This window comes from Haliotis rufescens, unplaced genomic scaffold, assembly GCF_023055435.1.
Source record: "Haliotis rufescens isolate VD_foot unplaced genomic scaffold, xgHalRufe1.0.p SCAF_22, whole genome shotgun sequence".
NCBI classification, from domain to species: domain Eukaryota; kingdom Metazoa; phylum Mollusca; class Gastropoda; order Lepetellida; family Haliotidae; genus Haliotis; species Haliotis rufescens.
In genome coordinates this window covers 9,677,860-9,693,171 of record NW_025963913.1, presented here as the reverse complement: position 1 = coordinate 9,693,171, position 15,312 = coordinate 9,677,860, and the positions used below count along the sequence as shown (strand labels likewise).

At 39.0% G+C, this 15,312-nt stretch overlaps 1 protein-coding gene across 3 annotated transcripts in view; it reads left to right on the top strand.

Moving 5' to 3' along the window:
• LOC124114452 (ankyrin repeat domain-containing protein 26-like) overlaps window positions 1–15,312 on the top strand; it is a 792,436-nt gene that overhangs the window by 220,474 nt on the left and 556,650 nt on the right. For all 3 annotated transcript variants that reach the window (XM_046475021.2, XM_046475020.2, XM_046475019.2), the window contains exons 9-10: window positions 7,596–7,807; window positions 9,333–9,426. In XM_046475021.2, coding sequence (XP_046330977.2) covers window positions 7,596–7,807; window positions 9,333–9,426 — 306 coding nt within the window. The remainder of the gene's footprint in view (window positions 1–7,595; window positions 7,808–9,332; window positions 9,427–15,312) is intronic.

The window sequence follows — 15,312 nt, the reverse complement described above, 5'->3', positions numbered from 1 at the left end:
AGCTGGCTAGACTTGCTTTTGTATACGTTTCTAGACTGGTGTTGTTTTCATAAAAAAAATATATTCCACAGTCATGGTGCAGGACTAATGTTTTACAAGTACATGTAGATATTTTCCTTGATAAATGTTGGCTTCATCTGTCACATGAGAGTCTCTGGGAACTCAGTGTCACAGCAGTTAACCACACACTAATTTATGCTCAGAATGGCCTTAAGTTCACCATTTCAGGTCCACATTTAACAAAATGTCTTGGAGGGGCATGCCCCCAAACCCCTCCTAGATAGCTGCACGCCTATGGCACTCGTGGCTACCGCGTCCCAGGGGACCCCATTATTTTGAAGAACAACGCAAACACTGTTATAGTGTTTCTAAAAATAGCTACACCGGCCAATCAAAAAGCTATAAATGCTATCTCTCTGTGTTTTTGTTCCTCTGACGGTGTATAAAACTGAGTGATTGTTGGCCTTTTGCCAATTGGATCAAGTGTCTTTCCGTAAACAAGGAAGCATTTGTGCATGGCAGATTCAACATCCTTAAACGTTTGAATTAAATGGTTTTGTTTACGAAGTTCATCATTAATAAAATCTAATCTCTGGGTCCTTCTGGACCATTGTGACTGGGCTGTTTAGAGTTGTTCTAACGCTTTATTGTGCCGTTTCCGCTCCTCTTCAATTTTTTAGTTTGATTTTCTCATAGAAGAAAATAAAAAATTACTCCCTGAAAAAGCTAGAGTATTAACAATAGCTCCTCCGACCATCATCGCAAATGATGCCATTTTGTTGGGGTTTTTTCACTATGTTTATAAATATTTAAATGTTTAATTACTTCATTATGTCTTCTGGGATAAGCCCTTGTTTGATTAGCACATCTTTAGTAGCCATAGCTAGGCCTATTAAAATCTAGCTTGGGTGGTGTGGCTTTAGTAATCATTTTACCTATACAAGCATATCCTAGAGCTATCCCGCTAAGCACAGCTGAATGATACGCTGCATTTACCAACATTTTACTGTCTGTAACTGGAGGAGTCATGCTTTTATAACATTACATGAGGGCCTAACTGTAATTAAACCTCGACTGATGGTGTTTTCTCTTCTCCGGTCTTAAAAAACAACCCTACCACTGCTATAATGCCTAGGGCATAGGGAGCCCAAGTTTTAATCTGGCGTGTACTAGAGGTTGGATCATTAATCGATCCCCGAATACATCGATCTTTTTTAATTTCCGATTTTTGAATCGATTCAAAATCCTTACATAGCGATTTGGTAAAACGATTCATGCTTATCAAGTTTAACATGCTTAAAATATTTCTATGTTAATGATGTTAGTATTTTACCGTTTATGGGTTCCATTTCAATTTATCATTTTTTGTCGATAGATTAAAAATTATTCACTATTTCCCGCAATGTTATTGAAAATAAAATTCTCAGACACACTTTGACAACGGGTCCACATCGAACATGTCAAAGAGCAAAATTAAGATGTTTCAAGCAAAACTTCAAATATAGTATACAAAGTAATAAATCAAATCAACAAAAATATATCCAAAACTTGTCAAATTTACAGCTAAGTTATTATTTCCATCTTTTCGTGCGATCGCGTGTAATGTAAATCAAATGACATCTCGGGTTTCGTCGCCTCGAATTCTCGGCTCGGACACGATGTTTAATGTCAAAATATATGCATGAACAATCTTTGTTACAGTTCGTAACCTAGCCTGATACATCCACAAAGCTCAATATTTTTAAAACAATTTTTTTTTATCCAATGAAATCATTTTTTATAACTAAGAAAAGACTCTAGACGATGTTACAAGCGTGAAGATGAAAGAATAAGCTTTCTAGTGATGTGTCATATGCCAGTCTGCGACAGACGTGTTATTCACACAAACCTTATATATGCAATAAAAATATGTTTATCTTGTGTTGTTTTTTTCTACGATGACTGGTTGCGTGTGTAACTCCAGCACATGTCGCCATTTTGTGTTTACACGGTGCAACACCAAATTGGTGCCCGTAAAAAAAAATTCATTTATGAAGTAATAACATAAGAACATATTTCAAGTTACGAGCCATTTATTTACGCACACGCATTTTTCTTAATTAATTAATTCACATCTTTGTTTACATACATAGACCCATTCATCATTCAGAATCATACATACATCATTCAGAATCATACATAAAATCACAAAGGTATTTTCCTGGCTTATATACAGTGTGCTGTCATCAGAACAGAATCACAGATCTGCCTCGGTGAACCCATCAAATTCCGAGTCGGATTCTTCCGCACAGAGAATGTCCCATGCAGTCGAATTCGTTTTGTCGTCATAATTATCGTTCAATTCATCCTCGAAATCATCAGGGATGTCTGCAACTGTTCTGCTGTGTCGGATCTCCCGGATTCAGTATTGACAAGATCCTCATACAAACAATCGTCCTCCGATCCGTCCAAAGCATTGGCTTTCCCACACTTTAGAAAACTGCGTTTCACCATGTCCGCTGGTATTTCCATCCGTGCGGTCTTGACCCATTCTGCGACAACTGGTAGCGGTGCCTTTCTTTGATAATTTGTTTTTGTATATGTGTGGTTGCCATTCACCATCCACGTATTCCACGCACTCCTTACGTTGGCCTTGAAGGGTTTGTTCAGGCAGACGTCAAGTGGCTGTAACAGGGAGGTGCATCCACCGGGGATCACGGCCTGATGTGTTTTGGTGTCAACCAACTTCCTCCTACTGCTTCGCACAAATGTGCACGGAACATATCCCACACAAGCAGGGACTTGCATCCTCTAGCAGCACCGGGTCTCTTCATCCATACGTTCTCTAGCCACTTGAGTACATCCATCCTTTATCCTGTACTGTGACGTACACGCTACTTGGGAACTTGTCCTTCGGCATGGTTTTCCGTTTGAAAATAAGCATTGGGTCCAACTCGGTCCCATGGGCCATGCAGGTTAAGACCACCGTAAAGTGTTGCTTCTCCGCCCAACATGTACGAACTGACACCGTCGAAGTCCCCTTGGTGTCGATGGTCCTTGATCCTGGCATGTTGAAGTTCAGGGGAGTTTCGTCCATATTGCCGATCTGGCTTAAATCGTATTCTACCTTCTTACGCTCACGGATTACAAATTGATGGAAAAAAAACACTTTTGTTTCCACTTCAGCAGGAAGTTTCTGTGCAATTTGGGTTTTCTGCCTCAGTGCTAGGTTGTGTCGCCTTAAGAAGCACGAACACCAGTTTCCCGATGCCTTGAATGACTTCGGGAGATCCATGTCTTTCCTCGTACGATAAACATAGAGTGCTCGCTGTGGAATCCTGCGTGTGACGATGCACGCTGACTGTCGCAACTCTCCGATCCACTGGAAAAGAATATCTTCCAGTGGCTTGAATGGCGTCTCGGATCCCCGTCTGGCCTTCTTCGTCTTTGGCAGCTCCTCAAGAGACGGCTTCGCTTTCCTCCATTTCCTAACCATCGATTCATTCACTGAAAACTCACGTGCAGCAGCACTGTTGTTTGTACTTTCAGCATAGGAAACCACCTTAAGCTTGAAAGCAGCGTTGTAGGCGAATCGTTTTCTCTTGGCATTCATGATGAAGAATGTCAAGTCAACGAATAACGAATTATTTATACCCATCCATGGTCTACTCAAATACTCAACCATCCATAATCCCTTAAATCCACTACACGGCTTCCCTCCGACTATGAAAAGAAACAATGGGTTTGATCTTTGGTGAGATAATGGGAATAATTTAATTGCCAATTAACTATGTTGTATCTAACTAGGCTTATGTTTGCGTCACATTCAGCGTGTTTATTCAACATTCACTTATACACACGGTCTCCAACAGTTGTTAATACAACTGTTAAAACAACGGGAATTGATTTCAGCTTCACCGATTATCACATGTTAGGTCACATGTGAAATATGCAAATACTTACCGGTACTTCCGGCTCTCTACTCACGGATGTTGATTGTTTTACCGTGTCAGCTGGCTTGACATTCTGGATCGAGGCGAGGGTCATTTCGACTTTGCAGAAAATATTCAACTTTATTCAAGGAAAACAGATACAAATCATGTTTATGTATGGAAATAGTTATTGGAACAGTTATTTAGGACGAAATGCGAAGTTTTATTGTCAAATGCTGGGCTGGCTATCGAACGCCAGTTGACATCGCCAGTGGAAGCTGAAAGTGACACACCTGGAAAAAAATGTGAGATCATAGACTCCGTGTATAAGACAACCCCCCTTCTTAACCCCCTCATTCTAGGTATGAAAAACTTGCCTTATACACAGCGATATACAGTACCTGAAGTCATGTCATGAGTGCCGTTCCTCCTAGTAATACCTGAAGTGTTATGAGTGTAAAAGAGGATTTTTAGCTTGCTGGTTGGTCGCACAAATTTGTTAGTTTTGAATGAGTGTTTTAGGCATTAAGTTGTCTGTTGATATTCACTTGCATTATGCTGAAACTGAACACCAAATAAAACAGAAAACAAAAGTGTTTTTTTATATTATTATTTACATTTAACATGATTCTGAAAGACTAAAGATGCACCATTCTTTTAATTTAAATTTATAAATACTCAAATGTTTGAAAAAGCTTATTATAAAACAAGTGATACCAACTGAAGTAGTCAAATCATGATGCGATCGAATCGAATTGAATCGCACATGTAAAATCGATAATCGAATTGAATTGCATTGTATGTGAATTGGCCCACCTCTAGTGTGTACTATGTTCAGTGTGTAGAAGTTTTGCCTTCCTGACTAACGCTCCCTTTTTTCCGGCTGCAACTTTTCGAGGATTCTTAGTCACTCTCACTTGTGGTGTTTCCACCTCCATTTATATTATTAGGTGGGCACGTATGTTTAAATTGACAATACTTAGCCGTTATTTAAGCGGTGGTAGGCGGCTCCAAGAACATTACGTATCTATGGTAAAACTCACAGCTTAAATTACTGCGCTTAAAGTGTGTTCGATGAATGGGTCTTTCTTGAGAGATTCGCATAAATACAGGTGATTTTCTGGCAGGATAGAAAGAAACGTACCAGCTACAGCTGTGTATACTTGTAACATAGCTGAACCTATTGTTTTAGTCATGGTAGCTCCCAGTCTAGACTCGTAACGCGCGTAGAGTTTTTTAATTTCTTCGTCGGTCATGTTATCAATTTTTTCAGTGGTATAATTTTCCCTCTGTTATTGGGAGCATTTTCCACCAGCTACCAAAGCTGCGAGTCTTTCTCTATGTTGATCTGTTACTACAGGCTCTGGCTCATCTTGGAGCAGTTGTTCATCACATTCCATCTTTTTAATGTAGTACCCTAGCCAATAAATAAGTCTAACATAATGAAATATGACAAATCCAATACAGCCCAAAATAATAAACTGTTAAAAAAGAATTAGGATTTCAAACAACATTATTACATTATCATCGCTAATGTTCAATTTACCGCATTTTGCCATATTTTGCCATATTTTGCTATATTTTTGCTATATTTTTGCTATAATTTGCTAAGCAGTTGCTAAAGTTTGCTAAGCAATTGCATAAGCAGCTGGTTGGTCAGTTTTTAATACGAGTTTATAGTGTTCGTTTCTGCTAACAGTTTTCTGACTTTATCTCACTCGAGCTTGGTAGAAATAGCATAATTTTTGCGTAGACATTCCTCGAAGGAGTCTCGGTCTTTGCAATGAAACAGGGCTACCCATTTGGTCTGCTATCTGAGAACTTTCAGGACAGAGTTGTATTTTTGAGTAAGAACCCAAAAACTTTGCTCCATATGCCGACCGGAGAATGCTAAATATGAAAGCATATCTTTCTTTTTGGAAAGTTCTTTACTCGCACTGCAGTCGTCTATCATGACAAGATTTGATTCTCCTTTGTATTTTTCGTCATATACTCGTAAACAGTCTTGTAAAGGATAGCCTGGATCAACTTTGTGCACCCCGGGATCATTCATTACCCATTCTCTCGATAGGTATGTTTTATTAACGTTTATAGTTAGTCACAGAATAATAATATGGTCGAAAACATTCTGATAAAGACTTTGTAAATTATCAAGAATAAAAGCTGTTTTTCCACAACCCGTTTGCCCGCAGATGATCATCACGTACAAATATATGTTTAATTTACCAGCCTTTTCGGAGATCTTTGTTATCTTTATAGTAACACCCTCGCTAGCATTTTCTATTCTCCTCCCACTACCGTTTAGTTGGTCATCTTCTGTGGTTCCCATTTCGAACCATTGCGCATACTTCGTGGTAAGAATTCAGCCAGCGATACATCTCCAAAAGACATATCTTTTGCAACCGCGTTAACTTCTGGGCTTCTTTTAATAGAAGGGAGTGTTTTTAATCTCATCCCACTGTTGATATGCTCGCATGCCTTGACTATATAGTTGATTAGGCACGCCTTTGATAGTCGATTCTACTTGTAATCTTGGGATTATAGAACGCCTTGGTATTTCTTGCAAATGGTTCAGAAGGGTCCTCGAACAACATTAAAATACCCTTCAACGATTTAGCGGGGAGGTTTAGATTGATATTCCACGTCGGATCTCTTTTTGTTCCTGAGAAATCTTCTGGTGACAAAGCACGCGATCATACAAAATGGCTAAACTTTCGTTATGCTGGTTACGAATTTGTCTGGCTAATTCAGGATCTGTTATCATATCATACTCCAGTGAGATATTGTCAATGGAATAGCTAGTAGCTTCAGTAGCTTTGATTTCTCTGCTGTAGTCATTAAAAGAGAGTTTGTATACTAACCTGTCGCCTTGCGATGCTTGATAGAAGGGCATGTAGGGGGACTCAAAGTAACTCAAAGTCGAGCGGAATATAGAATCTTCTACCCAATGCATCAGCAACGGCCTTATTTTCTACGATGGTATTATCACCAGTAGAAGCACCCACACGCAGTCTCATTGTATTTTTATTACTAATACCTTGGTACTGTAAGTTTTCCTGTTCTTTCGCCGTTCTCCAGAGATCCATGTAACAGAAATATTCATCACTGTCACCAATACTCAAAACTTCATTACCGCTAATTTTAATCGTGATTCTCCATACAATTGCACGACCTATGTTCTGAACATGCCCCCTGTTAAGGTCATCAGAAGCCAAACTAATTGTAAATGATAGTCGGGCAGTTCTTGGAACTAACACATCTTGAGTGCCGAGATTAGGAAAGCGAACCAGAAGTGTCTGATTCTGATCAATGGTACTCGGGTTATTACCCCCTGCCACGAAGTGGAAGGGGGATATAGAAATGGGTGCCGTCCATCTGTCTGTCAGTCACATTTCGTTTCCAGAGCATATCTTGAAAAATGTACCATATTTGTTCACCAAACTTGGCACATAGATAGGTGAAGTGGTGAACTGGTGCCTTTTGTTTTTGGATATTTAAAAAAACCGTACCATATTTCTTCACCAAACTTGGCACATAATGTCATCGATTGCGGTGTAAAATAACCAACCAACCATAATTTCTCTCTCCCCCCCCCCCCCCCCCCAAACCGAAGTGGTAAACGTCCAAGACCTTTATGAACTTGTAGGAACATTTACAACTCAAGTAATGTTATGTGTGTCCTAGATTCTTCAAGAGCATCAAGGATTGATCCAGTAGAGGAAGAGGACGAAAGTGAGTCAGAATTTGAGAACTCATCCTTGCATAAGCGAGACTCAACAAAGTCACTGCAGTCCAATACATCATGGGAAGAAGACTCGTCAATGCTTGAGCCTCGCAAGACCACATCAAGAGTCTCTTTCAAGAAGGATGCAGAGCTGTCAGAAATACATGATATTGTAAGATTTTAATGTATCATATATATTGTTTTCATTTTAGGCGTCTCTAAAATGTTATTGATTGAGCTTATTTCTGTATTTATTTCAGATGATGAGGGGAATGATCAGAACATTTAGAAATATTATGATCTCAGAAATCACATGGCTCAGAATGTGATGATAATGGCAACAAGAAGTTTTATTTTTGTTCCAGGCTTGATAACTGGTATATTATCTGTGCAGGCACGTAGTGGTGTAGAGGGGGTAACTGTTGTGTGACTCTTCATGTGCAAGGTGGGTCAACTTCCTGTGACACATGTGCTCGCTGGAGAGTATAGCCTTTATTAGCTCACCGGGTCTGAAGGACCAAGGTGAGCTTATGCCATACTGTTGCGTCCGTCAAATGACTTCTTCTTCTGACCCACTAATTGGAAATTTGACTGGAAACATTCCAAGGTGTTGGGGATTCAAAATTGTACAAATGGTGGGGCTGACCCCCCAAGGGGCTGAGGAGCGGGGCTAAAAAGGTAATTTGGCTATATTGCTTTAACTGACTTCTTCCCTTTTCTACCTATCTAACTTTTTAGGACAAAATTCAAGTAAAACCATTTCTGAGGCTTTTTTTTTTTTTAAATTGGCCTACCTCACTTTGGAAATGAGCTTGAAATCCGTAAACCAGGAAATAAAAAAAAGAGGCTGAGGGATGGGGCCAAATAGGGGTAATTAGGCTATATTGCTTTAAACGGCTTCTTCTCTGGAACTAAGAGATAGATATCAACCATATTTGGTTGGAAGCATTGTCCAGTGGTGAGGATTCAAAATTGTACAAATGGAAGGGCTGATCCCGTAAGGGGCTGAGGGGGCGGGGCCAAATAGGGTAATTTGGCTATATTGCTTTAAACGGCTTCTTCTCTGGAACTAAGAGATAGATATCAACCATATTTGATTGGAAGCATTCTCCGGTGGTGAGGATTCAAAATTGTACTAATGGAGGGGCTGAGGGATGGGGCCAAATAGGGGTAATTTGGCTATATTGCTTTAACTGACTTCTTCTCTGGAACTAAGAGATAGATATCAACCATATTTGGTTGGAAGCATTCTCCAGTGGTGAGGAGTCAAAATTGTACAAATGGAAGGGCTGATCCCCAAAGGGGCTGAGGGGGCAGGGCCAAATGGGGGTAATTTGGCTATATTGCTTTAAACGACTTCTTCTCTGAAACTAAGAGATAGATATCAACCATATTTGATTGGAAGCATTCTCAGATGGTGGGAATTCACAATTGTACAAATGGAAGGGCTGACCCCCTGGGGGCTGAGGGGTGGGGCCAAAAAGAGTTTATAACTTGCACACAGTTAAGATCCCCCACCTTATGAAATTTATGTACAATTGAGAGTATGATGAGAGGAATGCTACCAGGGCTGGCCCTTCTGTTCATCTGTCTGGCACTCTAAAAGATTTGAAATCATCCACCTGTTTACAGCAGGCTGGCTGATAAGTGTGCTTCAGTTGGCTAAGCAGATTTTTGTTGATTTTCTCACCCCACAGGCATCTCCATCAAAAACAGCTGGTGCCTATCTTCCTTCTGGAATATCTGGAACAAACATGCCTGCAAAACCTATAGCACTGGAGAAACAGCAAGGTAAGTGGTATCCTAGATGCTGCCAGATTGATAAAATCTGTGATCCAAGGAGGAGTATTTATGGATGTCAACTTCCTTATTATGAAGAACACAATGTTTTGGAGTATATGCTTACTCCTTCATCAGGCGTGCCAAAATCCGTTTGGAGGCATTTTTGAGGAAAAAGAGCCCCAAAAATGAGCTAGACGTGAAAAGTATGGCCTAAAACTCTGCCCCTATGGGGGCCGAGAGTTTTTCGATAGAAAGTGAAGCTGTATTCTAGCGGTATCGACTTCATGTTGTGTATGGGCGGGACATGAATGATGTGAGACTTGACGTGTCTGATCAAGTGACTTTCCTTATTTGGACATTACTCAAAAGCAACTACGCTTATACTTATAGTGCAGAACTTGTAAATTCAGAAACTGGGGCTTGTGCAAATAAAACAGTCAATTTGGAGAGCAGTGAAGGAATCAGAAAGAAATATTTCAGTTGTTCACTTGATCCTTTGATTCAGTTTCTTAGTTGACATTAGCCGAGTTTACAATTTACCTTAACATTTTTGTTAAAGGAAATGATGAAAAAGATGCAGAAAGAGAAATTGAACTAGGCTTAGATGGATCTACAGACTTATTTCACTGTAATGAAGAGTTCAACATCTCAAATTATTTGTTTGAATGAGTAGGAAACGATCGAAAATCATTTTCCTATGAATATTCATATGCGTTTATGAATGAACTCATACTGTAGTGCAATTTATTTGAGAAAGGGGGGGTCCGCCCATATTTTACTTTTAAAAATTTCATAAAGGTTGGGTTGTACCCCCCTATGAACCCTGCTGTGTTTATCCGTCTAACAAAATATATTCTAGAAACAGAATGAACTTACCGTAGTGCAAATTTATTTGAGTTACACTCCCCTTAAACCCCCCTGTGTAGTCTGAATAAGAAACTACTGATCTGAAGACAGTTGTTTATTTGTCTGTACCAATGTTGTCCCTATGTCAGATATGTCATGAAGTAATGAAAAAGTTCTGTTCTGTTGGAGAAAGGTACATGGAAATATCCTACCTTATGTATATTTTGAGGGTTCTCACCAATGAAATAATGTGTAATTAGTGTGGCAGGACTTTCCAGGTTTGTTGCAGTATGCTCTCGTGTGTTTGACAGTGACACTCATGCATGTCCCCTGAAGGAACATGAACCATTGTGAAATGTGATCCAACAGGTTTTCGTCTATCAGTCAATATAAATTCAAAATAAATGCAGATCATCACCAGCTTAGGATCTGACATACTTGATCATTTTGATGGGTTTCTGAATATACAGTCAGTATAGATCCTTATGTTCTATGTGTCTCAGCCTTCTGGGTGGAGTGAAAAGAAATGTCCCTGTATACATGATTACCTGTGTCAGATGTATTTTGTCCTGTCAGCCACACACCCTAACTTTATGTCCCCTTATGTGTAGTCCAAGAGATAGCATGGAATTTATTTACCTCAGAGGTCCAAAAGGTTTGAAATGTAGATCATGAAGAAGAATGAGTATATTTTCGAAAAATCAATTTCTTACAAATTGTATCTTGACCATTTCCTCACAGTATGCCATTAAAGGCATGACTCAGCAAAAAATTTTAGTGCACATGTGATTAAGGAAAATGCGAAAAGTTTAATAAAAATTGAAAATGACTAAAGTTATTTGGGTATTGAAGTGAAGGTATGAGTATATACTTTATAAAAGAACACAATATTGAACCCACTATATCAAAATGTCTTATCTGTGATAGGAAATATCATAATATTTATGATTTTGTTTGCAAAGTACCATCTTTTGTTTCTTCTTACTCCTGTAATATGAGGTTTTAGTTATCTCAGTAATTTTGCTTTACAAGCCCAACATTATAGAAACAATATTTTTCATTTTCAATACTTTCAAATGATTAATCATGAAGATTCAGAGTTTTATTCAAAGGAGTCAGGATGATTTTAATTTTGGTAAAGGGAGATAACTCCATCCAAAAATCATAAACCATGACAATTCAGACAGTTCAAGTACAATTAATGTAATAAAAAGGACCAGATTTGAATAGAGTTAATCAATTAACCTTTCTAATGAAGTTTTAGTATATAATTTCAATCAAGTGCAATGACTGGTCCCTGATGCCAAGATGGCCGCAATGCTGGAAGCATGTGGACAGCAGGATGGAAAAGGTGAGTTGTTGTAAATACCCTTATCAGTATCTTTTACACTGTTTGTCATAAGTTGTGTAATGATCCACAGAATATATCATCACCAGTTCAACAGTATAAAGTCTTGTGATCAGTTATAAATCTCCTGCAAAAAGTTAAGGCTATCAAGGGAGACTACTCTTAATTTCAAGTATTTCCAGGGAGCAGTTGTTGTATTAGTTTGGGGCTATTCAAGTTTGATTAATCATTTATAAAGCAATTTGCTTGTTTTTTAGATGCTGTGTAGTAGCAACACCATTCATTGACTGCAGAGGCACTTAAATATGAAGAATGAATGATCAAAATCTCAAATGTATTCTGCATCTGGGTCAACATTCAAAAGAACCAGTCAAAAGGTTTGACAGTGAGTCATGGCAACAAATACAAAATGCTGCCAAACTTCGTCTGAACAAGTATTCTTCATCAAAATACCATAAAGCATGTGAATATGTGAGATGCCATTGAACCGTCCTTTGAATATCATATCATCTGCTACAAAAATTTCACAGCTATTCCAAAAGAGAAAACTGAGCACCAAAGAAATGCATCTGTAACGTAGTACGTTCAAGATAGCCTGGTATTGCTTGTACTTCCTCTGGGGTATTTGAAAATGTTTGCATTTTCTGCAAAGCTGTTTCAAAGCGTGTTGGGAATCATAGAGAAACACTTGGAAGATGCGAGAATTTTGATGCTGCAGAAAAAATTAATTCTGCTGCTGAAACCCTGTGTGACCAAGCGCTACTTGCTCAGATTTGTGACGTAGATTTCATATCGAAGGAAGTAAAATATCACCATTCTTGTCGTAGGCTTTACCTCAAAAGAGCAGAAAATATATCCATCAATCATGGAGCATCTATGGAGCACTCTGACAACAGCAAAGAAAACCTGAACAACAATACACATGAGACAGCCTTCAAGACATTGTCACTCTATGTTGAACAAGAAATTATTGTTAAAAATGGCGCTGAATACCTCACATCTCTGCATAAACAATATGTGACATTCCTTGGGAGTGAATCTAAATACAGTGCACAGAAGGTGGAAGCTAAATTGCTGAACAAGTACAAGAATGAAATAAAGAGTACCAAATCCTCCAACAGAAAAGGAAAAGTAATTTTTTCTTCAAGTCTATCAAATGAAGATGCGGTCCTGTAGGCTGAGGCACAAGCAAATTCCAATTCTGCACGTGTAGTGGACGCAGCTTTTATTCTGAGGCAGGAAATAATCAGGATGAGAGATGAGTCGAAGGATCTACCATTGCCCTTGTCAGCACAAGTTATAGGAAAGGGTAATGGCCAACCCTCCAGTGATTTAATGCGATTCTATAGAACATTGTATACAGGCTCTCCAAGGCCCAAAGATCCACCTAGTGTCAAGGCTGAGAGATGCATCAGGTCATCAGCAGATGACGTTCTCTACAATACCGTATATGACCGCGTATAAGCCGAATTTTGAGGACCAGAAAAAAGATTCTGTAGAAAGGGGTCGGCTTATCCACGGGATACACTTTCATGATAGTATTTTTCAGATCGTGATCTGTCAGAAACATCGCCTGAATGACGGTCCGATAGATTACAACTTCCCGAAAGTTTGGAAGTTGCCACAACTAGAGCCATTATTGTTATAAATTATCAATAAAGTTATTATTATACACCAATGTTGTCATTATTAAAAAAATGTTATGCATGTTACTACTTCCGATAATAAGTTTTCAATTGAATGTTCAAAGTTTATCGTTCTTCGTCAACTCCACAATCTTTACATGTAACAATATACGTAATTCACAGCTATAATATATAATCCCCAGATAAAATCGCCAATAGCTATTACGTACGTTTTGCAAAGTTCATAAATTGATAGTGAACAAGTGTCTACCTTTATTGAAAGGGGCAAATAAACAACTGTATTGGCGAGTTATTCCGTTCGCCATTTGCAAAAACATGTGATCAGCTGTTTCCTGTGACGTCACAAACGGTGACCACTGTGATTGCTTCCTGTTGTTTAAAGCAACACGGTACACAAGGAAATCAGCATTGATAATAACGGGCCGATTGCTATTGTCATGTTGTTTACACAAACATTTTCAAGTTGTGGGTGCTTAGCGATCGTGTTGGGAGTAGGGGCTTAATTCCTTTGTTTTCGAGAGATTAGTTTAATAAACTGGAAAAGCCTGTGAGTAAGTGATGGTCATTCAATGTGTTCATAGTATGATAGTTTATTTAATTCAATTGGATTAACATACAATAGTGGTGTAAAGGGGGTTATAAAAGTTGGTATATTTTTACTGACTGACATTTTCATCATGAGTTTTAAACGAAAACGCCATGCTTACGATGCTGAATTCAAACTGCGAGTTTTCGCTCCAGCTGATATATTTTCTCACGGGTTCAGAATTCTATATACACCGATTCACAAAATGGCGCTTGGTTGTTGATGGCAACTATAACGATCATTATGAGATTAAAAAAACCCACGAGAAACAGCTTCCCACATTATGAAAGTGGATGACTGGTTTGTTAAATCTTTATTAGAAATAATAATGACTTTTTCAATATAATTACAACGTTTTTCATCTTATATTTTTGAATATCTGCGAGTACCGGCACATGTCTTGCAGTCCGACTTCGCAGTGTTTTTTGTCTTTCAATTCCTGATTCGGCTTATCTGCGGGTCATATCATTTTCTTTCGTATTTCAATGGTCAAATTAACACCTCGGCTTATCTACGGGGTCGGCTTATCCGCGGTCATATACGGTACTTCAAATGGAACTATCAAACCAGGTAAACATCTAAATCTTGCACTTGGGCTTAAAAGTATCACTGGCAGCAGGAAAGTAATTGAGATTTTGAATCATTTTGGACACTGTGTAGTTTGGCTGAAATGTTGGAAACTGAGATGGCAACATCTGTATCACAAACTGAATCACCACTTCCAGATGGTCTCCTTCACTCACCTGGACTTCACACTGGCACAGCATGGGACAATTATGATGAGAACACAGAAACTCTATCAGGTGCTGGGACACTTCATGACACAGTCGGTATATGTTACCAGGATATTCCAACAGCCCCAGTTACACCTGAAGATGTTCCAACACATACATCTTTTAAGGCAGGAAGAAGAAAGAGATCATTCCAAGGAGAACAATTTTACATCCAGCCATACATGAAGAAGCCTAGGATTCAAAGGTTTGAGTATCCATTATCCGAAGATGAGGAGCCTGCAAATTATGTACACTTGAGACACATGGACATGTTCTGGATGATGGGTTATTCGTGGAATCAGCAAACTCCAATGTGGATCGGATGGAATGCACGATGGTCTGAGGACTATCTACCACAACAAAAAATTGGGTATTTGAAAAACATAACAGAGCCACCAACACAACTGAATGTGGTTGCTAAAACACTGAGGATATCTCAAGAAGTTGCAAAAGCCTGTGGGGAAAACATGGCACTTGCCACTTATGATTTGGCTGTAGCCAAACTTGCATTGCAGATACAGGCACAAGAAAAACCCACCTATGACAACGTGTTCATTTGCTTTGGAGCTTTCCATATATATATGACTTTTTTTGCTTGTTTGGGATACCTCCTGGATGGATCTGGGGGACCATATCTCTTGACCGAGACTGGTGTTCTTGCTGGTGGATCACTCAAGGGATTTATCAGTGGTAGAC